The following is a 27,489-nucleotide window of genomic DNA, read 5'->3' on the forward strand; positions in this document are numbered from 1 at the left end:
TAAATGCTCTAATTAGGTAAGGAACGTTTCTGACACAATCCAATACACAACGTCAGCCGAAAAACACCACTGAAACTATACATAACAAACTCTTAAGTAATTTTGGTTATAGCTCATTTGAAAAAATAGCGATATACATGTTATTGAAATCCTTATGGCTCGTGAACAAAAACTCCCTGCATTTAGCGTTTGCATTTCAAGATAAATATTTTTGGGTTGGAAGAACTGAAATTTTTCGAGTCAAAATATTCATCATTTATACGAATAATTAAAACGCGTAAAACCAAGAGTTTAGATGACATTTTTCATCAACAAATAGAATAAAGACTCGGGATTTAGCTTCGCGGTAGATCTACTATTTATATACTAAAGTCAAAATTCGAATTAGACAATTAACATTTTTTGACCCAAAAAATACTATGGACAATAATAAATTAAGAACATTTTTGACTCAAAAAATGGAACTTATCCAATTGGAAATTTGACCTTATCACATTAACGCTGCACGTAACGTATACTTTTATGCCAAATATTTTTGGAATCGGAGCAACTCAACTGATAAAATTGTCATGGACTTATGTTACTGGCATTCCGGTGACCGAATTAGCGATATACAGGGTGTCCCACAAGTGTTTCATTATATTTCAGTGGGTAATAGTACATTGAAAAATAATATGACTCCCTATATAAACCATATTCCAATAATGCTTCATTAAGAAGATACAGGGTGTTAAACTTTACTTAAAAAATCTAACTTTTATTGATATATTCAAAAACGTTTGAGATATGTAAGTGAAATTTGGCATGTTTTGAGAGTTAATGTAGACGCATTTATTTATGCAAAAGGGCTATTTTTCGTTTCACCAGTGACGTGCGTACGGACACTTCTCAGCACATTTTTAAAGAAAAACATGGTGCGCCACTGCTTTTTATCAAAATAAAAATTATTTTTAGAAGTTTAATTTCATTTAGAAGAAAAATGCTCACTTGACTCTTTTTCGTCCGACGTATCGTTTGCCAGTAAAAAATTGAATACCGTCTATATGCACGATATTCTCTAAATGGTTTTAATAATATTAAGTTTGTTCTAAATATTATTTATTTGCTATAACATTATAGAAATTGTTCAAATTGATGGCCATTTTGTTCAATACATAATTGAGCTCGCCTGTTCATTGATACTCTGATACGTTGAAATATTCCAGGTGTGTTTTAAGTTTAACACCCTGTATCTTCTTAATGAAGCATTATTGGAATATGGTTTATATAGGGAGTCATATTATTTTTCAATGTACTATTACCCACTGAAATATAATGAAATACTTGTGGGACACCCTGTATAATAGTAGAATCGGGAAGAATTACATTGCATTTATTGTGTATGCCTGAACTACGTTTACGCGTATTCATTAACTAATAGCAGTGTCATTAAATTCGTCTGATGCTTAAACACGCATGATTTGAAGTTAAAATTCCAGTCTGCAAAATGTACCGAAACATTCTTTTATGTTATTGCTGTGGTTCCAAAATCATGGAAAATCTATTAGGCAAAAAAGACGAATTAGACTTGAAAAAGTGCATCACAATGCCATCATATTTGATCTACTGTGGCAACTATAAGCAATGCTAAGCACTATATGCTATACGTGGCAGATTTCTTTCGATTGAAAAGCCTTACTTAGCATAGTGATGTATAGATGGCGTTATGTGAAAGCATGTTACAAGCTATACATTACAAGGAAAAACTCACTCGCCATCGTCTAACAACTTATTCCAATTACACTGCAAAACTTGCATCATACCTTCTCTGTCAAAGTTAGAAGTAAAGAAAATTTCAGGCGTTATTTGACATATTTTATTTAACATATTTCTATTCTCCATAAAAACTTAAACACTTTCCGCATATCATTTTCTTTTACATATAAATACACACTTTAATTCACATATCGAAAAAACGTCAAAAATTTACAAATATAAAAACTTTCAATGGTCAATATAATATAATGCAAGAATAGAACTAGATAAAAACTAGATAAAAATCACGAAAAATTATCACTTTTACAACTTACATCGCACTGAACATTTCAGCTTGGTAATATAACATCCACATGTCTCTTTAGATTCGTATTTTATAATTATTATTATTACCAATTATTCACAGTGATCAGAATATATATTAGATTATGTTATGCATAACGTGAAAATAATGTTAACTACATTTTTAATAATACATACACATTCAGTTCTAAAATATTAAAAAGACACATTTAGGTATTAACGATTACTTACTTAAATACTCTTTGCCGACAAACAACATATACAGACATTTTAGCAAAAATCAAAACTTCTTATTTTTTTTGACTCAGGGTTATTGCCCCTTTTTATCTGACACCCTTTCTAAAACAAAGAGAAACTATTATGTTTCTTGATAGTCGATTAAGATTTCATATTATTGTACTTTTATCAATTTTAAACTGGTAGCAAAAAGCAGCATGCAAAATTGAGGTCTAAAAGAAAAAAGGGATATATTTTAACATGGCTAAATTAAAAAAACATTCTGCCACTTCTAAATGTGCCTCTATCTTTCTATCTTTTTATCTCTCTTTCTCTCTCTCTCTCTCTCTCTCTCTCGTTCCCTCCTTCTTTCTCTCTCTCTTGTTCTCTCCCTTTCCCTCTCCCTCTCTCTCTGCATAAGCTGTAACGTAACAAAAGCACTTATTGTCAACATCTGGCGGGATAAAGCATTATTGTTAAAAGCATGGGCGCAGTTACGTCAGTCTCATAAAAAGCAGCAGCGCGGAATTGTACACAGGAGCTCGCTAACCTGAAATCACCCTGTATACTTCCGTAATTTATTATCAGTGAAGCGTTGCCTCATAATGTTGTATAGACATTGGTACACAATATAATACAATTTAAACACTTATCCGATCAGCAGCACCAATAACAATAGTAAAATCCCATGAACCAGGCTAGGGAACCATGTCCGATCACGCGCACTATAATATTTTGACCTTAATATTTGACTCTGGCTACAGTGTCCACATCTCACTGTTAATATTCTATCACATGTAGCTTTATTTGGATAACCGGCAACATCAGCTTTAAAAGAAGCTCTGACGTCATGTCTTCCTTGGGGGCGGCGGTGGGGCGGGGCATGGATGAGAGGCCGAGTTACTTGGAATGTTCTCGTACAGCATTGGCTTTACCATTTCTTCTGGAGGTCTGAAAGAAGAGAGGGTTCGATTTGAGAAAAGTAATAGTAACATATACTCAACCTGAAAAGCACTACAAAACTCTATTAAAATGAGCATATTGTTGGTTGCAAAAGTTATGTTCACAGTTTTATTGATTTTATGGCAAAATTCACACATAACAAGGACATTATTTTCGACAAGCTAGAAAGTCACTTCTAGCCAATTCCATAAAATTAAGTTTAAAAGTGAAGAAGGAAAAATTCAACACATCCTATCGTTTGACAGGAAACAAAAGACATCAGGAGTGTTATCGTTTTTTCTCTGAAATTCATTTTTTTTATATTGAAGAGAAGGGTAAATTATTAGAGTGAGAACACAAATTTACAAGTTTAACGACCCTGCTCTACATATAAAACAACAAAATAGTTGTAAAGTTTCCACGTAAGAGCAATTTTAGGCTCTACTTAATAAACGTTTACAAAGCAACCTCTAAAAATGTTTCTTCCAATGCTTGAAAAATAGTCATTAATAAAATTTGAAAACCCTGTTAAACATTAGTGAGAAATCAGAAGAGCAATGCACTGTAGTCATTTTCTATAAAAGTAGTTTTTAATTTTTTCATTAATTTAAATTTACTTAAAGTTAAGTTACTTAAGGGTTTTACGTTCGAAAACTCTTTACCCCGATCACTTTGAAAACACTGACTGTTACAATTAAGAAACAATTTCAAAATTTGATAACCTCGTTTCCTATTTGACACAAACGTTAATTACGTGCAAAAACATCACAACGTTATTTAATTTGGTACTCGTCGATAAAGCACCATCAAATTAAAAAAAAAAAAGGAGTTTTTCTCTGGACTTTTTAAAAAGCCAAAACTAGCAAAAGCAATTTTCCAAATTTTACATCTTTGGTAACATTTCATAGAAAATAAAAGAGACTTGCACCGTTGCTATTAATTTCAGGACAATTTTCCTATTCTGATCGCAGTGTTCAATTTTAAATACAAAAAAAGATACGCAATGTTGTCAACTTTCAGCCTAAGACAACTTTTCTGGAACGCTCAAGAAATCTAATTCAATCGATAACAAATTCTAGTTAGTATACACATACCCTTTCCTTCATAAACATTGATAAAAGGGAAAATATCCCACAAGCAATTTGACGACTTAGCCGTGATGGTACCGCGCACCAAATGAAACGATTAATCAAAACGTCTACATATGGCTTCGTTTGTTAAACATTGCGATAATGACGTCATGTTAGCTCTAAGGTGACCGATGAGATGACGAGAGTATTGTCAACTTACAAATGACACATTTTGACAGCTCACCACCGCAGCTCAGTCGTCAAACGAAGGTCTACAGTCCCTATTAAGTAGAATGTGCTACACGCTACACTGAACGTCTAATGTCAGCCTGAAACAATGGGATTTTGGGTGAAGATAAGATTAGTGTCGATTGATTTTAAACAACCAATGGATTAAATCCGTATTACAGACCTCAACAGAGAAATAAGATCAGAACTTGCATCTCTTATAGGTTACGTATATTTAGAAAAAGTTATATATTCAAATGCTAGACGTGTCAGTACAATGTACATAAACTAGTGACAGCATGACAGGTGAACTGACATTTCAACTGAAGCAAATCATTCCATTGTTTTTGACAACTTTGAAAGTATCAATGTTCGAACAATAGAATTCTATTGTACTTGGAATTATTTCGCCCATGCGATCTGGCAATAAAAAAAAGTTTGAATATGTCGTTTTTGTTGTGAGTTTCACGATACCATTCAAAGAGTTTCTGACATCGAAAAATGGAATTCCCCACTGAACATAAAATTATGAATTATTATTGGTTTGATAAAGTTTTTTCAGTAGGATGGAACAGAAATGTGCTTGGTTAAATACATAGAAATGTTATGCTCTCTGAAAAAAACACTTACCTTGGTAGTGGGATCTCTGACACTGCACGCGAAGGCTTCTTGGCTTCCGGCCTCAATATGGTTGCAATAGGCGTTTGAGGGAAATGGGAGACACTAGTAGGCCTACTGAGGGATCCAGTACTGTTGAGGTTACCCGTAAGGGTGGTTCCCAAATTCCCCATGTCACTACTATAGCGGATGTTTGTATACTCTCTCCCCGATAGCAGTGACTTCTGGTAGTATAAAAATAAACCCTTAATATAATTGGTAACCTCGATAAAACTGGTTTGAAATTTGAAGACTTACATATCCTTCTAAACGGGAATAGAGTAATTTTGAGATCGATAAACGTAAGACTATAAACACTTCAATTTATTATGAATTAGTTTGCATTTATTTATTACCTTAAAATATAGTTTAGTTACTGTTAAAGTGATTAAGTAATTATACCAAAAAAAAAAAAAAAAAAAAAACAATTTTACCCAAAAATGACTTCCAATTACTTCACTTTCTGTTCATTTTCAAGTGTGTTTTTTTTTACATTCATGCATTCCGCTGAGCATGCTCAGCGGAATGCATGAATGTACGGATTCGGCCGTGGTCACTATATGCAAAAAAATTTGTAGCACGCATGTTAATATCGATTGTATGATTGTTTAAGCACGAACGTTTGTGGTGACAGTTTCCAATGAATGTTTATAACATTATAATTTCAAGTTTCAATCTTATGTTGCCTAGCAGTGTCAAATTTGGTATGAACAATATGAATAATCCACCTACCTGCTCAGCCTTGAACCTCTCCGTAACTATCTCGATATGATGTTGTACTGCCAAATAAACAAACTTGTATTGGGCCTCTGTTTGTACCATCCCCGAACGCTGAGATCGGACCATTTGTATTGTACGCTGTATATCGATCTCGCAGTCCAAGCCGTACTTCTTCAGTTGATCCAAAATCATGTCAATGACGATAAACGTGCCAGTTCGTCCGATTCCCGCTGAACAATGCACTAGAATAGCACCCGGAGGTTGACTGGGAGGCAACTCCTTTTGCAGCTCTTCTTGTCGAATATTGACTTCGTGGAGGAAGTTCAGGACGCAACCGGGGTCAGAGGGAACACCATGATCGGGCCAAGCAGTGAAATGATAGTGATAAACTTTCCTCTCGGTACTGGTTCCTTCCATGCTAACTAGAAACTCCCTAAGCGTATAATGCGGGGTTGAGGACTCGATTAAGTTTTTCACAATGATCTTCCCGTACTCTTTTGATCCATTTTGGTCAGGCCAGTACCTAAATTTGAATCTTTATGTAACTTATATTCATAACTTTGTAAATTCTTACCTAGCACACTTATTCTTTAAACGTTCAGTCTCTTTGGTGGTCATAACAATAACCCGGCAATTTTCCTGCCAAACCATCTGCCAAAAATCAGCAACAGTAGATGGTAGACAACCCTGAGTGGCTATGTAGACTTTCCCACTGGGGTCGTTACCCATCTCGTTGCCTACTGAATCATCAGACTTCCAGCGGATATAGTTGGCATTGATGTAATCTGCTCCTGCCACCGTGGGATCCACGTTTTTTAATTTCACCCTTGTATCGTCAACTAAGAAAAGTTATTTTGTTTTATATAATAATACTATGGATTATCATTTTCATGAAATGGAAATTTAAAATGAAGCAATTACTCAGTCGAAACGCCACATAATTGCCTCTCTGAAGTTTTAGTAACATCTATTCAAAGTTATTTAATTTAAAAGCTCTTCGTAGTTATGCAATGAAACTTTACACCTTAACAAATATTTATATTGCAGACACATATAATTGCAAACAAAAAGGTAACAAGAATTGCCGATGTTGGATATAAAATTCGCATTTTTGTTTATAAATTGCAACATAAAGTGGTTAAAACCTGGTTGGATAACTTGATTTTTACGTCATCAATCAAGTATTTTCTCCTATGTAGAAATCTTCCAATTTTTTCGTAAAACAGACAAAAATCTAAAATTGGTGTAAAATTTGATAAATCCAACTAGTTCAGAAATCATGGAGATACTAGAGCCTTAAACTACTTTTTAAGCAGTAAAAAGTCTTAAATTCCTTTTCAATACATACTATTAAACGGATTCGTAAGAGCAAGGAGTTATTAAACAAAATCTACCACTCAGACAACAATAGGTATCTATGTAAGGTTCCGCAATAGTTAACGCATTTAAATGGCCAGTTAAAAGTATTATCATTTGCTTTATTTGAACGAAAATAGATTTTAATTAAAGTGTACCGCAAATTGGTGCCATTTTTTCTGACCGAAGTCCTCATTTTCTTTCCATATATTTCCTCAAAAATCAAGGGCAAGGACGCAAAGTTGTTTCCACAAATTCTTATTATCTTGATTAATTCAATGGCAGATTATTGGATACAATTCTATTTGCTTTACGAACATTACGGTGAAATGAAAAGTAATTACGATTGCCAAATACTCACAAGGTAAAATATTCTTGTAGCGGTTCTTGTTCCTGTTTTCCGGCTTGCTACCTTCTTTCCGGGAATATAGGTGTTTGAACTCTTGTTGCTGCAAAGACTCGAATTCTTCCCAGAAACCCGCTTTTCCGAACCCGTTCGAACCATTTTCAGACTAAAAAACAAGTAAATTATGAACAGGCATAGAAAATATCCGGAAATTAAATACCGAGAAAAAACAATCTGCAGAAAATTCAAACAATCAAAACCTATCTGCGTAATTTTGCAACACAAGGTAGAATATCACGATTAGTTTACTCAATCTGCAGCGATACTTATTTTAAAACAAGTGAATGGAGCACTTTTCCATTACTGTAACACGCCTAAAGAGATGGGTATGTTGAATATTTGTTCATTTAATGAAAAAAAAAAATTGATTCGTGCCGGAAACATTTCTGTAGCATATTTTCAAACAATGCAATCTTCCAGTATGAACTACAGGGTGTTCTAGTAAAAGACTGATTCCACAAATGATGAATGATGAATGGTTCTGACTTTGTTTCCATAGCTTGAATTTACTTTACTATATCAGATAAAACGAAAAGAATTTTACATTTACGTTCCTGCCACACTGCACTCGTTCTACTCTCATAAGACGAATTTTGTGCTTTGGACGAGGTGTTGCTCGGCCAACAACTCTATTTTGACGAAAAATGGGCCATTTTCTCGAAAATTTTTTATTGGTTTTGACATAAAATTCTTTTCAAAGAATGTCCATTACATTTCCATCAATATGAAGGCTTCGCACCTAACTTTAAAAATTCTCTTACCTGAAGTTGTTTTACCCTAGAATGTATCCCAGACGCGTTTATCCTAGTGGCGTTAAAGGGCTGCTTTAAATGCACCACCGTTCCTGACGTTTCTACCATTGGGTTTTTCTTGTAATGCTCTATTAGCTCAGCTAAAGTATTAAATTTTTCACCACCGCCAACATCATATTTATTATCCTAAAAAAGAAAAATTAGCATCTTAGCAGAACTAACATGAAATGAATAAGAAATTAATTACAACCTCGCTGATGCTGTTCACAATTGCTTAAGTTAATAGCACTCAAAATGCATTTAAAGGGCGATTAATTCATTAACGCACCTAATGGATAAATCTACTTGAAAGTGACACAAAACAATAGAGAGTTCACGCCTTCGTGAGCTTGTAATTAGAAATTTACATCCGATATAATGAGGTATGAAAAAATCGTAAGTTACTAACCTGTGTACACCTTATCATAACGTGGGTAACTTTATCATCAGTCCTGACCGAAAGTACAAAGTCTCCAGGTTTAGACTGGCTCTCTCGAACTAAAAAACTGCCGTTCTTGCCTCTATCTAGAATAAGCTTCTCCGCGTCTCTGCCTGATAAATGTCCATGGAACCATCTAAAACACAAATTGAACGTCAATATTGTTTTTCCACTGACGCTGAATCACGTGCGCATTTACAGTTTATAGAAGAATTGACTCGTTTCCTTAAACGACAACTTAGTTATTTACCATAATAAGTTATGGTTTTGGCGCACATGTTGTGGTACTGGGAATGGCAAGGATTTTTCAAGGTGTTAAACAATGATACCGCTATTGTGAATCCCTGGAAATTGTTGATACTCGGTTTCTATTTTTAGGGGAAAAATATTCTAATTCCCGGAAAATCAGCAAATACCTCTATTATAATAAGATATAAAACCTGAACGTCATGAATAACCAAAACGGTACAAAGTAGTTAATTAACGAAGGCCTTAGGCCCTCTTTAATTATCCAAATTAAGTAACTAACCATTAGCATTTTTTGATGTCAACTGAGCTTTGTCTAATTTCAGTTTATCATAGATTGGTGTCACAAAAAAACACCACCGGAAGCCACAATTAATATCGACATTAATCCACTTAAATGTCCACATCGTTATACGATTATTAATCATGCGATATCAAGGTCGGCAATGTACGCACCGTTGCATCAAATTAGGACGCTAAAGTAGGATTTAATTTAAGAACGATGCGGTAAAAACACTAATTGATTGGTTTTTGTATTTCACATGTGTTAGTGAGGTGAGGCTAGAACGAAAGGAAATTAATATATTCAATGAGAAGTTTGAGTGTGAGTTAAAAATGTGTATAACTTCTGTTAATTTGTAATTTTTTAGAAAAATGTTTATTTTTGAAAATGGTGGTTTCACAAATCAACAGATTCGGACCATGAAGGGTGACCCGAACTCCAATAGCGAAATTTCATTCTGGTACTATACGTTGAAAAAGAACAATGAATTTTGTTATACATAATAGCATCCTATAATTAACAGCACCTACCCAACCAAACCACACATTTAGTTATATAAAAAGATTAAAATTTAGATTTGGGTTCTTAACTACTTCAAGGGAAAAAATAAAATGTGGAACTAAACTTACTTGAAAAGTTTTTCGTTTTGAACTTTTACCATTTATAGTTTCCGGGAATTCACGAGTATTAATGGAACCTTCTGTATATATTTCTTTACAAGCAGGTTTTTTAGATACCCATACTTCCGTCGAACTTAAAACATGTAAGAAAAATGGGTTCTTTTACCGTTACACCTCTCATTTGCGACCACCATGCCAATATGTCATCAAGCTTATCTCCCATCACATTACCCTTCAGTATATAGCCGTCCTTGTTTTTTATATGACCTTAGACGAAGACGAAAGCTATGGCATTGATGCCGCTACCCCAACACAACTAAAGCACAAGTACTTTACATGTTCTATCTTCACTCAAGAGAACTATCAGAAAAGGATGGTCAATTGCTAAATAGGAATAAACTAAATTTGTATCACATGTTGATGAGAATCATGGTGGTAAATGAGAGTTTGAACAGGAAAAAACTATATTTTTCTTTAATTTAGTGAGTTGAATATCGAATGATTATGATATAATTTTTATATTCGAAGTAATATTTCTATAATTTACATGTTTGTAGTTCATTTGCAAACTAATTACTTCAAATTACTTCTGCTAATGCTCGCTAATACTTCTCCAAAACCCAAAGGTTTCAGGTTTAATATTGAAAGAAACCCACGGCAAAAAGGGGAAATGTCACAGAAAAGGAGAAAATATCTTGAATTTTTTAAAGTTCAAGTCCACATTTGCCTCGTCTAATATCCTATTTGAATATTTGGTAAAATCCCTCGATTGCCAAAATGTTCAAGGCATTCGATTATTATTAATCTACAACTACTGGAGGTGGTGAGACTCATAGAATTTTAAATTACTTACAAATTTTGTGCCAAATCAAACTGACCCTGGCACTATACTGAATGATAACGCATTTCAGGTTTTTGCGACACCAAAACACGTTCAACAATACACGCGAAATTAGCTAAAAATGCGATGTCGCCGCAAAACTAATTAGTTATTCGGTCGCGATAACGATCCATTAGAGACTGAACGCTCGGTATGGAAAAAATGGCAACTGCGATGTTGGTTTATGGCCATACCTGTTTGAATTTTTATGATTTCCATTAAATTGTAAATTAACGCTAAGAGCTACCTGTTTGTTTACGAAAGAGAATATAGTAACTAATAAGGTTCTTTTCATTCGTGCTATTTTTAATTGCATTCTAGGCGTGTGCATTGGCTGAGATTGCAATCTAAAGTTTTATCCAAATTTAAAAACACTCAGCTGAATTATTTTTACAAGACGCTAATTTACCGGCATACCTCGTAAAACGTGCTTTAAAGGTCAGCGCGACAAAGATAATAAATAATCTGAATTACTTTTACAGACAACACTTAGGATTTCCCATATGGGTATTTAATTTCTAAGCACATACCTCGAGTTCTATTCTTATAATGTAACCACCATCCCCAGTAATCGATTAAATTTACACTTCTCTGAATTGGCACATAACGCAAATCAGAGGGAGCTCAAATTATAGTGATGACCTAATTCGCTCAGAAAACTCCGGCAAAACAAAGGGTCCATTACAATTATTGACAGGTTAATAACCGCGTTATGGGTAACACCCTAAAAAAATGCGAACAATAGCTGGCTAATTTGGCATTACGGTTCATTATACAACAGAGGACAGATCAAAGACGATTTGGTTTATGGGTTGTGATGGGCAAACAACGCGGGTATTCTAATGGGATTAATATCAAAACTGGCCTTTGTTACTGACGCCTACATGGTTAGAACATGAATGAGTTGTATAACGCGCAATTTTGAGCTGTTGATCGACGATTCTCCCACACAGTTAACAACGTTGTAAAAATCCTAATTACTTTTCCATCTTCTCATTCAAATCCAGTTCTTCTATACATACCCATGTTGTTGTTTTGAATGCCTAAAGAAATATATATTTTTTTATCTTTTATCTATAAGGAGATGTGGTAGGTTGGATGATCGTATGTACAGGGTGGTCCAAATTTGAAAATTACCATTGAAATTTCGTAAGCCCAAACAGATACGGGAGCACTTGAATTCTATTTGGTAGCTTTTGCTAAAAATTAACGAGTTTTACAATGAAGCAGTTATGACGAAAACACTGCTCGAACGAGATCGATATACAGGGTGACTTACGTCAGGTTGCACGAAATATTGCGGTTAAAGTATTTAATATTTCGCTTTTTTGCGTTGTATAAAACTCAAATAGAGGTGCAGTCGTAAAATGATTTTCCTTTGGTACGGGTAGTTGTAAATAAACGAGAAATATCATTTTTTTTACGTAACGCCCAATATATTAATACCGTTTTAGGTTGCTTGAGAAAAAAAATGTAAGTTTGATTAAGGTAAATATAATACTTTTCAATAGGTAATATGTATCTCTCCTGTCACTCCAAGTAATGAAATATGGAGGGATCCACTTAAATTAAATAAGTTAGTATGCTTCAAAGTAAATACATTTTTCAATTTATTTTTGGGGCACACTGTATAAGATGTCTAAATTTTCATGGTTACCGCATGAAATATGTCTCATGCCTAAGGTTTGGTGTGAATTTCTGCTTACTCATTTATTTCGTCGATTTATTTGACTATTTAAAGCAGCGTTTTTAAATTTGCACTACATTTTTCCAAAATCTCAATTATTTCAAAATCCTTAAGATTTAGAGTAGGTGGTAAACCCCAATCAAACATATATTTATTTTTCTCAACAAATCCAAAACGATACCAACATATTAGGCGTTCCATTAAAAAAAAAAAAAAAAACTTTGATTTTTTTTACTTATTTACAGCCCCACGTATAAAATAAAAATAATTTTAGAATGTACATCTATTTAAGTTTTGTACGATGCAAAAACCAATTCAAGACATTAAATACTTTAGTCGCAATACCTCCGGTAGCATGACATGAATAATCCCGTATTCATGGATTTCGATATATGAATGGCCAAACTCAATATTAAAAATTCTATACTGATTCTATAGGGACCGCCTAAGAAAGTAGTAATGAGAGATCGCAGCCTGCCATAGCCTTATTATGTAAATTTTCACCGGAGGACTAGAGCAGACGAGAGGTTTGCTGATACAAATGAAGAGTTAAAGAGGTCATGCCAGCCATCTTAAGCAGACAACTTAAATCAAGCAGACATGAATTTGCACGATGCCTAACAACACCTTTGTGTTTTCTGTAACTCTTTCATAACATTCAGGTGAAGTACCCGTTCAGGCCATGCGAAGTGAATAAGAGAAACAAAGTTAATTGCAGAGCCTAACAGTCAAAAAAGCAGTCACCATAAGAATGGTGGAGGTCTACAAAATGTTTTCCCCAACCCAGGTAGGAGTTTTACATTTACACTAACAATTTGAGTCCGTGCCGCCCACAAAGTAAAATATTAGCAGACACTGGTACATGTTATTGCCCTATGAAGCCAACTTGAAACAAAGACCACTGTGTGCCATAGTACTTGATGTGCTAATTGTTATTATTAATAATTTCTGTTTTTTAACATGTACAGAATTTAAAGACTTCGCTACGGGTTCAATGGACTTTTTAGAGGACAATCTAGTACTGTAGTACATGATCTTTGAATACTCCTAAAACATACCAATTCTTATTGTTTTTATACAGAGTGAGTCACTAACGGGAGGCTATTATTCGAAAGAAAACCATATTTCAAGTTTAGAATGTCATATAAACATAATATCTCAAAAAACGGTTAGTTTTCAAGTTGCGGAATGTCTTGCGTGTCAAGATGAAGAAGAAAATGTTAGACGTCGTTTAATGTTCCCATGCGGTATTACTGCTTTTCATATGTTTTGCTCCAATTTGAACTATCGTTGGTCTGTGATGACTAGTGATTTTTTACGGCTTAGTGACATATCCTTATAATATCAAAAATAGATTGACGAAATTTTTAATTCCGCGAAGCAACACAATTAGTGGTCAATTTCAAAATTTTCAATAAAATTCAAAAAAACTTTGTATCTCCGTAGGGTTGAAAAACAGGGAAGTGTGGTTTTTACCAATGAGAATTTCCCAAAATTTGAGCTTCTAAGACTAAAATCAGTACATCTATATACTCCCCATAAGTGCCCAGTTTGGAAATATAATATTGGTACGTCTGTCGCTAACACATCTAATAAAAATATAAACGAAAAAATTCCCCACGAATTTCTCTACTGCGAACGTATTTTGCCCCATTAATATTTTAATCGATTATTTTCATATTCATGTGAACCGGTCAAAATATTTCTACACTCTCGACATTTGGACACGCTTCTACCCCACGGATTACATCAACTGATAACAAATATTTTAATACATCTTTCGATGGCTATCACGAATCAATACGTTTAATTAATCAACCCATATATCGCATAAAATACAATTTTGATGCAAAGAACCCATAAAGAGGCCATTGCAGTCGTCACTCGCCAATCGCGAAAGAAGTTTCGAATACTTTGGAGGACACCCACTACAGGACAACCTTAACAAAATTATTCACTTAAGGGTATTATCGTTTATATTCTATCACCGTTTAATCAGCGTTATTCATTGGAAATGGGACAGGGCGAAACTCGAGATAGGGGACATCAAAATATAGCGGTTGGACCCAACATAGTTTATACCAGTATTGCGTGTTCCATAATTGCAGGGTGTAAGAGGTTGAAATTATATTTTAAAATTCTTTAATACCTTTTTTTGATTTTATAGCATTAACACAAATACTGGTATATTCAGGTTTTGTTGTAATTTGTACGTAGCGCCTAGAAGGCGCTAATTAGAACCCGCCGCTTCGGTATAATTGGTCATATTTTTATGAGTGTAAAATTCTATTCAATATAATGAAAAAATGTTTATTTTTACTAAAAAAGAGGCATTCTCGTTTAATCTCGATATCTCTCTTTGTTTATGAAATTTTTACCCATAAACTAATTCGTAATGTACCATTTCAAATCTTTACTTAATTAAAAATAAATAATTAATTTAAAAAATAAATCTTTCCATCATTAAAAAAATGAGAAGCCATTAACGAATGAATAATAAATCTTATAAATTTCATTTGAACAAAAACACAATTACATCGCGCATCTCACTAAAGGAAGTCATTATATCTTGGCATTTTTACCTTCAAATTACAATTTTTTACTTAAAAAGAGCGACTGACAAAAAAATAGTTTCATAACTTTCACAAGCTAAATTAACAATAGCTAAGTAATGCGTTACAATACTAGTGACCCGTAGCCAACATCGCTTTTGAGGACGTGAAATGGTACCATACGAATTTGCTTATGGGTGAAAACTTCGTAAACGAAGAATGAAATAGGGATTTAACCAGAATACCTTTTTTGTACGTAACAATAAACGCTCTTTCATTTTAATGAATATATTTTGACCTTAGTGGCACTCATGAAAAAATATGACCAAATATACCGAAGCGTGTACCTAGAGTCTTTTAGGAGCTACGTAAAAAGATTCGACATCTTACAAAACCTAAATGTTTCGATATTAATCCAAATGCTATGAAAACCCATAAAATATCGAGAAATTTGAAAATGGAATATCAACCTTTTACACCTCTAGCCTGGCCATGTTCCATTCTAAATAGATCACTCTATATAGGATTTGGAGTTTGAAGTTAATTGAAAACAGTATTTCACGGGCCAGAAACTAATGAAGGCCGCATTAACAGTACAAAATTATTAAAAAAAAAAAAAAACAATTATGGTTTATAAAATGTTTATAAACAGGATGCGAATGCTTAATTGAAGAAACTAAATTACGATTGAACGATTGCGTCTGTAATGGAAACGACTTCTTTTTAATGGAAATGATCCGATTTATAAATGAACCGATGACATGTGCGTGCAGTAAGCGGATATGCATTTCATTACACGTGGGATGCGATATTGCGGTTTTTGTTGGAAATGATGCTGATTGATAAACCGTATTGTGGGGAGTTATTGAATATAGAAAACTAATTGGTTATTTAGGTCGTTTATGGGTGGAAAAGCGATTAACCTATTAATGTTTGAGAGGCGGTAGTTGCCAAAGTAGGAAGCTGACGTTCATGTTACGTGATCTACATATTAGCAACTTTGAAATTCACCATCTTTGGTGAAATGTCGTAAAAAGAAAATTTGAACCGTAATTGCTAGGAAAGCCACATGGACTGGCCAGGTTTAGAATTGGCCGGCTTTCTGTGGGGAATCCTCCACTTCCCCATATCGTAATCACGTGGACCCGCGTAAGCTCATATGACCCAATCTGTGACGTTCCACCGCGATTTATATAATGCTTTCCTACCACGTCAGTCAATCAAGTCACTTATGGCGATAAATAACCAACAGGAGTACGTATTTTTCTCGTCACACTCCTACCCGGCTAAGACGGTTCGTGAATGGGTCCACGAATTAAAAAGCTACAAAGTATTCATAACGACAAGCCCATAAAAAAAGCTAAAAGCAGACACAGAAATGTGGGTCAAACGCAAATACATTCTCAATGACGCCAGGAAGTTGTAAACTGGTAAAAATAACTATAGTATGCAGTACCCTAAAGGACATTCGCTCTATTAACTAAAATGAATCGGCGCGAAATTAATTAAAAAATCCAACGGTTTGGTAATGAGTCAACTTACTTGTATCCGAAATAAACAAACGCTTTCCTAAATTCGTTGAGAGCCGTTGAAATAATAACAGCGGTGGGTACCGTGCTGATGATCGAAGTACCCTCGGTACCCCTCGAGGAATTCCTTGTGACTCTCATCGCACAAGACACTTTAATCGAACGAATTCTATCTGCCGCAGCGCTCTGATTCTCCAACCCCCCAGCAGAAATTAACTCGTAAAGTAAGTTTTTTCGATCACCGCAAAAATTCGACTAAAGCCGGCAAAGTAAGCGAGTACTATCAACAGGTATTGTTTATAATCTTCTAACGAAAGTGGGGGCACCGGTGTCTCGTTAATATGGAAGACAAACGCCGGACAACACAAGATGGACCGTGGGCACGTTGGACACGCTCCGAATATGTCGTCTCCGAAGGATAAGGTCAGGAATTCCGAAGGTGGGCGGTTTCTAAGTCGCAATTGTTTAAGAACTTCCAGACCAACGAAACTCGAAAAGTGCACTGATTAAGGTGCGAATGAAGATATGGTCAAAAAAGTGCACCTTGCACCGCGAAATGGGAGAGTGGGCGACCCTTAAAGAAACACGTTTCGACGAAGGATAATGTCAGAGGACGTGGGCGCAGGATTTCGGGCTAAATATAGATAATATTCGAATGAACATGAGGAATACCGAAGAGGTAGTGTAAACACGGTGACTAAGTGCGCTAAGTCTGGTTTCTTGGTGACCGTGGGCTGTATCTAAATATCGATAATGATAATTAATAGTATCTAGGACGTAACAATCTCAGCTCGAAGTCAAAATATGAGCAAATTTTGGTCCTTCAGATACCATCGAGATTTTTGGTGATCCTAGACACACTGTCGCCTAATCTATACATCGCCCGCCGCACCCTCGACCATTAATTTTCACATTACTCACACTTTTTTAGGCAAACAGTGCACGCCTTGAATATTATTTAGTTGATACCAGACGACTGACAGATCTTAAGTACAACAAACCATTACACGATAAATCCTTTCAGATTACCTCATAAAGGTGATATACTACAAAATGCTATTAGTCATGGGATTTTAGGTCACACGTTATATGCACAGATATGCACTTAGATTGTAGTGACTCATTTATAGGCCTTCAAACAAAAAATTCTTCGAAAAAATCAAATAATATTGTTTAATATCCTAAACTCTTATTAAAAATGAAATGACAAAGGCGTGTCTGATTCACACGATCCGATTTATTCGAACTGATTTAAGTGGTGCGAGCAGTGCCTCATTCACAAAAATTGTTACCTGGATCATCTTACCACAACCCCATTTTAATAAGCTTAATCACTTTAAACTTATCCAACAGAAATATTTCAACCAAAATAATTCACATAATTTTGGCGTTATTCTGGCATTTGAATAGTTTTCAGTCACTTCTTCTGCAGCCATCAGTAAAATAATAAAATAATAATAAATTACTTTAAAACTAACATGACAACAAAAACAAATAAAACGTAAATTATATATTACAGTTAACAGCCGATATTTCGTTCACAAGTAAAAAAATACAGTTTCATTAAGGGATGAAACTAAGTGAGCTTACGATATTGCTGTTTTTTAGCACTTCGATTCAATTAAAGTGGTTTTATATATCTAAAATAATATATAAGCCAAGAAAAGAATCATACTAACATAAATTATATATAATTTGCATTATAAAGAAAACAAAATTATTCTTTAAAAAATTAGTTGAACAGAATTAAAGAACCTCTCGAATAATTAACATTTCATATTAACACATAATTTGTGGTAAAACAAAATCAACCAAATTAATAACGCCTAGCGTACCCTTTGTTCTTAATAACTTCTGCATATTTTCTACGAATCCATTTAAGAAGAGTATTTATTTTAGACATGTCTATGTTTCTGCACACGTTTTAAATGGATTTCTATAAATAATTATTTGTGACTTTTTGTTTCCCAATTTGCACTTTTGATCATTCCACAAATGCTCAATTGGATTCAAGTCTGGAGTTTGCGCTGGCCAATTGAAAATAACTATTTTGGATTATTTGAGCTAATTGGTAACGATTGTTGTTTTTACTTGGTTCGTTGTCATGCTAGAATATCCAATTCAGTGACAGATTGTTATCACAAAATGATTTCATTATATTTTTTAAAATGTTTAAGTACACGAACCTGTCCATTTTTCCTTCATAATTATATAAATTTCTATCATTATCAATATTATATAAATTGGACCAATTTTGTAGCAGGAAAAACCTCTCTACTGAAGAATAGAATCTCCGCCAAGAATACTTGGGATTATACCGTTTACCAACTGGTCGCCTCAGCTATGCTATGCCATCAGATCTAAAAAGATTCATTTCGGTGTCGTCATCAAATAAGATTTTTTTTTTAATGCTATATCGCAATGCAAATACTTTTGGGCAAAAGCAAGTCGGACTTTTCTAATTTTCAGCGAAATAAATGATGTTTTTGCTAGTCGTTCTTTGGCAAGCCCTACCTCATTACAACGCCTTTGTACAGTCGTTTAACTCAAATTTTCGACTCTCAATTCGCGTAAAATGCCCCTTTCAAACAATTTCGGTTATGATCCAGCAACCATTCTTATACGCCTCTTTAGGTATTTGCTTTTTTTTTTGGTCTGCTACCACAACATCCTTTGTTATAATATTTTCTAGTGTCCTATACTTTAAAACTTGGGATGTCACAAATTTGTGCAAAGAAAAATTATTCGCAATGTATTTTTATCTCGTTCTGTTCTGAAACGCTTTAACAATTTTTCATTGCAAGTCTTTAGATAAATATTCTCGTTTAGGCATTCTTCGCAAGACTATCAACTAAATTTGTATGTGTATTCTACACAAAATATAGGCTTAACCTAATAAAAATCGATACAAACTATAGTTTCATTAGTTTTGTCCTAATACAAATCGTAAGTCAGCAAAAAAACGATAAGAACAATACATGAAATTGTACTGTGTATATTTAACTTTTTTTTAAATAAGACATGGTATACAAATGAACATTTCACAGAATCAAATCAAATTTATTTCTGAAAATGTCAGAAATTTCCCTAGTTTTGTCCGTTAGCTTGTTAGTAAAAAAAGTATTAGTAAAAGTGCAAAAAAAAAGTGAACTGATTTGATTCAATCTTAAAAGGCATTAATTAAATAAGTCTAGATGTAAGGATAAACTTCGCCACAAGACAATTCTCAAACTTCTTGAAAACACTGAGGTCTACTCCCGAAAAACATGGTGTGCGCATGTTCCAGCTATAACATTATTAAACCAAGCCATGAAATAGGAAATGCGACAACGTCAAAGTTGGATTGATGATGGGCCATTTTATGCATATATTTCGTATATTTACATGGCTAAGTCACAAAATCTTGAACTTTGAGCATTAAAATTCATTATTTCTATATAAGTATTACAATTATTATTAATAATTCAACTTAAATTTATAGTGGGAACTAACTTGAATTTCGGAGCTCCAAATCAGTTATTTTCGCACGAACTGATACATCTAATTAGCAGAAAATTGAATGCAAAACTCATCTTCGGCAAATTCTATCAAAATTCTTGTGAAATAGTGCAAACTAATCGACACTTCTGGAACTTTTACTCCTCACGTGCACACCTAAATATCGCTCTATTTCCACGTTTTACCCGCATGTTTCCATTACCAGGTACCGACATATTTCCAGATTGAAAAGGTCACATTCCTGAAAACTCATGCTACACTCAGCGAATGGATTCAGGTAGAATATAATCGAAAGGTTAACTATAAGATGGTGATCGCATTGACGAAAAGATGCAAATTTTGACAAGAAAGGTTTCATAAATGGATGGAAAATCAAAAACTCACTAAGATAGTCATGACAGAAGAAAATGTGAAAATTAAACAAGAGTGACTGAGTTACTGAAAGTTAAATTAAACGAATTGAGGAATATATGAGACTTGAGGATAAATGAGGTTTCAACATAAATATTGAACAATTCAATGTCGTGCTCTACGATCCCAAGATATAAAATAATTTCTTCGCCGAAGCTTCAAATCACATTGTGATCACTATTAAGGGTCATATCCTTGATTTTGGGGAATACAATGTTTCCCATGAATGATGTTAAATTGACGTGTTTCTTAGTCTTCATCCCTGTATATGCCGAACCCGGGACCAAACCTGTGTTAATACCATTTTGACGTCTTTACCTGCGGAACGTTCTACGCTCCAGTTTGCAGAATTGAACACCAGAAAGTCACTTCATCTACGCATTGTCATAAAGTAGTCCATTAAAAAATAGTATGCTCCCTTAAAAAAATTATCTAAATTGTGACAGGCAGGGCTCCTCCATTACGTTTACCTGGGATAATTTTTCCCCATTAGATACGACAGATCACTTACCTCCTCGCTATGGGGAACAACCAAATGAAACAAAATAAGAAATCAAAAACATGTAAAGTCTTCGACTGCTGTGGTGTTCGGGTAAGATAATAAGTGCGTGTATTTTCTAACCAACATAGGGATCGTCTCAAAGATACTCTCAGAGTGATGATATTCTGCCCAACAAACAAGGGATGACAAGGCTCCCGAGAATCAGTCGCACAGGCAAACCTGACGGCTTTCTTTTGCATTATAAAACAATATATTGTACAGTCCAGAATAATCTCGAGAAGAGTACGAGCTATAAAAGCAAATATCATATCGGAGATGCGATTCGATCAGTACAAATTAAGCCTGACGGCAATTAAAGATTCAAGATCATTAAGGCTCAGGCGAATCGCGTAGCAACCCGAGGAAGCTACCCTACATGGTCCTTAATTTTAGTCCGTTGTCCAGAGTAAGGCCAAGAAATCTAGTTTCTCTAAGAAAGTTAATAAAATTACCCTCTAGACACACATTATCAATGCCACATCAGAACTCCAGATTATTCATTTTAGATACATTAAATGATAATTTATTCGAGTCCCACCATTGTATAATAGTGGCTAATTGTCCACAAACTCCACACGGCCAATATCAGTACCATGCCCCGACATTGTAATTTCCTCGTCAAACCCGTTAAACACACCCCTAATATACTGACAAAACAAATCATTTTTATAAATTAAATAGAGTGAGAGTCCAAAAACCCAGCCATAAAAAACTCCAGCGTTTACCCCGAGTTTTGTCGATGAGGTTATATTGAGAGCTACAACCGGGATGCATCCATTCAGATATGAACGAAATCAATGCAGCTATACCCTGGTAAAACCAGCTTCTACAGAAGTAGACAATGGCTAACACTATCAATGGTTTTTATGTTATAACAAAACACAGCCGAACAGGCCTCACGGAAGTTCATGCGAGAGGAAAAATACTGTAGAAATGAAAAACAGACATTGGCAAGACAAATTGCACGCGCAAAATACACTTTACTCTCACATAATGTACAGCAGAAATTATTGCTTCAAATTGCATAAGTCAAATGACGCAATACATATTCAAAACGATTAACTCTGTATATAAAAAAATCGTGAATCTTTTAGATCTCAACCCTGCACAGCTGCAACTAAAACCTCATGTGATATTCACCTTCCCTTCTTATCAATGCCACCGCTCATTTCCTGCTAAAGTTTCTTAGCTCCAACTAAATCCAAGAAAACAATCCTTGAAAAAGGCCGATTACCATTGTTTTCATCGCTTCCTCCCAGGTTAAGGCCGAAATAGATGTGACCTGAATTCTCTATGATTAAAACTCGATCTTTAAGCAGTGAAAATCAATACGAAAGTCTTTAGAAGAACATTAAAGATGGAAGTGGGCAAACTTCCGTTTGGAGCTATGACAAATCGGAACAAGCAAGTCCCTATTACAGGCATTCAGAGGATGTGACTAATGGGCCTCATATCACGTGCCATATTGCTTGCACCTTGCCAGTTAATGTTTTATTGTCTTTATTGTTTTCGGTTAAGTCTTTTCCTTTGTATCCTTGATATGTAAATACAGGATTGTTTCAATCGATTGGTGATGATTTAGCTACGTGACCAATTCAAGAGCGCTTTAGTCAGGAAAAAATCGTGGCGTTAATGGCCGCTGGACAATTTTTTCGTCCATGTTAAAATTTGATAGTCAACATTAACATTAACACTAGAGTGACGAAAAGCGCAGAACTGAAGTGGAAAATAGACTATTTATCACTAATGAGAGTTAATTGCTTTAAAAATATTTAAACAGCATTTTAGCAAGTGTCTGATGATTTAAACGCGCCATAAATCCAATACCATAAACAAGAAAACAATGGAAATCTAAGTACTTGTTGCATAACCAGCATAACTCATCTGCAAGTAGCATCGATTCGATTTTAACCGACTATTCTCAAGGACAAACAATAAATTAAGTATATGCACAATAGAACAATAATTTTTAAATGTAAATCCTCGACAACTGATATTGCCTCTTCTTAAAACGAAGAATTACGTAAAAGTAATGAAAATGCTATAATAAAAAAACCCTCAAAATCTACATAATGTTTAGTCACTACTTATTTTCAATGCAAGAGCCACACAACAGCAGCCGACTAATTTGTTTATCACCGCAAGAAATCTGCTTGGAATATAAATAATTGTGTCCTTTAAAGTTTACGAGCCGGCCTGACTAAAGTCACGTTAATTTTCTTCCTTATATGACGTTAAGTGTGATTTTTTTATCTTCCTGTCTCGGTTTAAGTTTGGCCTTTTTGAGGAATGTGGTATTTCGGGTGTGGAGTTACTTGCTAAATATCCAAATATGTATAAGAATGATTACTAATTATTTTTAGAACTGTGAGAAAATTAAAGGAGCAGTAACAGTTTGCTGATTATACGAGATGTTCCTAAATTATGGTGAATAATTCGAACGTCGTGTTGTGCCTAAATACTGCAAGTTTATATAAAAATATAATTCCGAAAAAGCTTCGTTACCGGGATGCAAGGGGTGTATAACAGTAATATGTGTGCATTTTATTTGGTTTTTAACATTTTAATGATATCGTGACATTATGTACATGCATACGACCCAGCAGTAAAGTTGGTATTTTTCTTGTTTGGCGTTGCTTACGGCCACTGTAAAACTAAATTGACAATAAAAGAAGATTAGATCTTTCACAGCTTCAGGTTTTTGTTGGCAACTACCCTCTAAGAGTCTAATAGACGGGACAAGGCCAAATCCTTTAGAAGACTAGCTCACTCAATTTGAGGCTAATTCAGGTCTTTTTGCATGAAAAAGCCTTTACAACTTGATATTAGCGCCCGTGACTACACAATCTGATTCCACACATGAATAGCTTTGGAAGTTAAATTAAAGTATTTAGTTTAGATTAAAATGAATATGATATTGTAGGATGCAACCTTATTGTCATTATTATTCATTTGGAGCTAGCATGGGTAAATTTTTTCCCTAAGGCAAATACATAATAGCCTTTTAGTCATTGAGATTTTCCCTAGTTGGCAATGCATCAGGATATCAGTGGGAGTCCTCACATGTCATCACAGACTAAATAGAGATATGCATATCTTGGGAACAGAAGATAGCCCGCTCTGTAAATAGTATGGTACTCGAAACAAATCCTCACAACACTTCCTAAGAGTGTGCAATTGTGAGTGCAGTGAGGCATATTTAAGATATAGAGTATTTAGAGTCTTCCTCCTTTGCTTTACTATTTTCCCTACTATTTCAGTATTAGACATAATATTTTGCAAAATTTATTCTGAGTAATAAAGATTTTGCATGCATGCTATTACTAAAATATTTTAGTCTTACTGTTAGATAGCTGGCATAGCATATTTTTGTTATTTCTCAAATGTGACAAACTATTGACTTCTGACAGTAATCACATCTTCTTCAAGATCAAGGGAATAAAACAAATACAATTACTTACCTTTCTGTTGTTGGCCCATCGCAGTTTAATGGATACTTCAGTTCAATAACATCTCCATTTTTCTCTTTCAGTTGGCCCTGCTTTTCCATGTAGTACTGAACAAGCTCAGAAAGAGTAGCAAACTTCTCTCCACCATACAAATCATAAAAATCCCCTGAGTTCTGAATTTTGATGTGGGTAACCTCCCCATTTCGCCTAATACATAAATTTGTCATTCACCTTATTTATCCATATATATACATAATTTAAAGTACAAAAAAAGACAGTCACAGCAATTTTAAACAAGGACCGGTTGAAAACTAAAGCAAGGGTTTTACCAAGGCAAGGCATACAGTATTAGTAGCAATAAAAATCTCTAAATTTAGTAATAATGAATATCCTAAAGTAGTAGTACTGAGCTATTACTCATTGAATGTTTGATGAAGTAAATCATGAACTTACCTAACTGATAAGGTAAAATCGCCTGGAACGGAGGAACTAGGACGGGCCAAAAAGCTGCAATCGACACCCCTCTCCATCAACACCCTTTCAGCCTCAATTCCACTGATTGTAGGCCAAAACCACCTGTAGCAGATCAATAATAACAAAAATCACATTGGATGGCCATCATGGAGTATAAAATAGTGGTTCCCGTAGCGGGTTTATCGGTGCTATTATAGCTAGTACAAATTGCAGAAGGGCCTCTAGGTAGGACTACAGACTTGAGCCAGTTTTTGTCTTTTAAGAGATTCAGTAGAAGGAATCATAGAAATTTCATAAGTGCAGGACATATAGCTTCGGTTCTAAAGGTGAAGGGATGTGTGAAAGAAAAACTTCTAAGGGGCGAGGGCTGAGAAAGTTGCCAATAATGGGGCCCATTTAAAATCTTGTACTTGCACAAATATCGTTGGTAAACAAAGCGGCAAAGAGCATGCAAATGGATATCAATGAATCATGGCTATGTAATTGGAGAATAATTAAATTTACCTTCTGGAGCTCATTTTTCAGTACCTAACATTGAGAAAAAGGCAATTAATAGTAAATAAAAATGCCCTAAATTAAAAAAGGGAGGTCCAATTTTCTTTTCACAACGTTTACTACCGCCATCTTGCAGATTGCAGAATAACCTATAACAAGTATTTGTCTTGTTACATGATAATTTCATAAAAACACATTTTTAATCTACAGTGCATTCTTCATCTCTTATCACTACTTAAGTAGAAAAGACATAGAAACATGATTAGGTTGAAATTGAGCTAATTTGATTACAGCTACGGAGTAAATAAGGAATATTCGCTTTCAATACTCTCATGTCACTCTAGTTGCATCTTTAAGATACAATTGTGTCTATATTCGTGAAGAAAACAATGTAGAAAATATCGTTAATATCTTCATTTATGAAAAAATTATGAAAATGCTGTCGTATTAAACAAAGAAAAAAATTAGTAATAAAATTAATCGAAGTTTCCGTATGATATTTACATAGTACCAGATCTCACTATTCTAATCGGAGAAAAGTTCTAGTTTTTTTTTGCAAATTCTGGTTCATAATACGAAGTGACCACAACTTTTAGATTTTGGTCATACCTATGACCTGCACATTAATGCATTTTCCTTCTGTCATCCAACTTTATTTTTGCTGTCATGTCATTGATCATTGAAATAATAAGTGATTGACATTTACATTTGACAGCAACAACTCTTCCTAAAGTTGTTTTCCTGAAGAACAACTCGGTACGTTTTAAATCTTAAGTTTTTTTTACCATCTAAAGGGATTTTTATTTTTTAAAACAATAAACTAATTCCTAAAACCTCCAAACAATAACCCATAATTCTATTTCAGACTTAAAACCATGGGTAGGGTCATACGAGCCCAAAGAAAGGGTGCCGGGTCTGTATTCAAATCGCACACCAAAAAACGTAAAGGAGCCCCTAAGTTGCGTTATTTGGACTTCGCAGAGCGCCATGGCTACATCAAGGGAGTAGTAAAAGACATTATTCATGACCCCGGTCGTGGAGCCCCTTTAGCATGTGTACACTTCCGAGACCCCTACAAGTTCAAGACCCGCAAAGAGCTATTCATTGCTCCTGAAGGAATGTACACTGGTCAGTTTGTTTATTGTGGAAAGAAGGCTAATCTGCAAATTGGAAATGTTTTGCCTGTGGGAACTATGCCTGAGGGTACCATTGTTTGCAATTTGGAAGAGAAGACTGGAGATCGGGGTCGCTTGGCCAGAGCTTCTGGAAACTATGCCACAGTTATCGCCCATAATCATGACACGAAAAAGACCAGAGTTAAACTGCCTTCAGGGGCTAAGAAAGTTATTCCCTCAAATAACAGAGCTATGGTTGGTAAGTGTATTTTTTCGATAAATTAAAAACTGAAGGGTACAATATTGATATGATGATTTCTACATACCTACACTCTGACAAAATCAATGTTGAACATTTAGAGGCTCTTTCTGATTGAACAATTTTTTTTTATCCACATTAACCTTAACATTGGCCCAAAATACTTCTCAATTCATTTTCAAGGTATTGTTGCTGGTGGTGGAAGAATTGACAAACCAATTCTGAAAGCTGGTAGAGCATACCACAAATACAAAGTAAAGAGGAACTGTTGGCCTAAGGTACGTGGTGTTGCCATGAACCCTGTGGAGCATCCTCACGGAGGTGGTAACCATCAACACATTGGTAAAGCTTCAACAGTTAAGAGGGGTACCTCAGCTGGTCGTAAAGTGGGTCTCATCGCCGCACGAAGAACCGGACGTATTCGTGGTGGTAAAGTGGAGAGCAAGAAAGAAGATTAGAGTGTATTTCTGGCAAATATACTTTGATATTTTTAAAGTTTTTGATGAGATTTTATTTGCTTGCTGCCCTAAATATTGTGTAGTATTAATGGGAATAAACTGCCAGTTT

General features: G+C 34.7%; 2 protein-coding genes across 5 annotated transcripts; one reads left to right on the forward strand and one right to left on the reverse strand.

Annotated features, from left to right (window-relative positions):
• Positions 1-1,841: 1,841 nt before the first annotated feature.
• Positions 1,842-25,745, reverse strand: csw (corkscrew). Of its 4 annotated transcripts, XR_010734110.1 has the most exons (11): positions 25,558-25,745; positions 25,033-25,155; positions 24,592-24,786; positions 8,854-9,019; positions 8,415-8,591; positions 7,609-7,759; positions 6,466-6,730; positions 5,904-6,414; positions 5,145-5,356; positions 4,507-4,615; positions 1,842-3,225 (listed from the first exon to the last, which is right to left on the reverse strand). XR_010734110.1 is itself a non-coding variant. In XM_066301726.1 (10 exons), exons 1-10 carry the CDS (start codon positions 25,569-25,571, stop codon positions 3,123-3,125), a joined length of 1,917 nt encoding a protein of 638 aa, XP_066157823.1. In that variant the 5' UTR covers positions 25,572-25,738; the 3' UTR covers positions 1,842-3,122. The 4 variants fall into 4 exon arrangements, 3 of the variants coding, with proteins under 3 accessions (XP_066157823.1, XP_066157824.1, XP_066157825.1); XM_066301726.1 differs by lacking the exon at positions 4,507-4,615 and having other exon boundaries at positions 25,558-25,738; XM_066301727.1 differs by lacking the exons at positions 4,507-4,615; positions 24,592-24,786; positions 25,033-25,155; positions 25,558-25,745 and adding an exon at positions 16,694-16,948.
• Positions 25,746-26,178: 433 nt separating this feature from the next.
• Positions 26,179-27,420, forward strand: RpL8 (ribosomal protein L8). The gene is made up of 3 exons (XM_066301782.1): positions 26,179-26,304; positions 26,414-26,922; positions 27,106-27,420. Exons 2-3 carry the CDS (start codon positions 26,424-26,426, stop codon positions 27,378-27,380), a joined length of 774 nt encoding a protein of 257 aa, XP_066157879.1. The 5' UTR covers positions 26,179-26,304; positions 26,414-26,423; the 3' UTR covers positions 27,381-27,420.
• Positions 27,421-27,489: the final 69 nt, after the last annotated feature.

Source organism: Euwallacea fornicatus, chromosome 2 (genome assembly GCF_040115645.1).
Source record: "Euwallacea fornicatus isolate EFF26 chromosome 2, ASM4011564v1, whole genome shotgun sequence".
Classification (NCBI taxonomy): domain Eukaryota; kingdom Metazoa; phylum Arthropoda; class Insecta; order Coleoptera; family Curculionidae; genus Euwallacea; species Euwallacea fornicatus.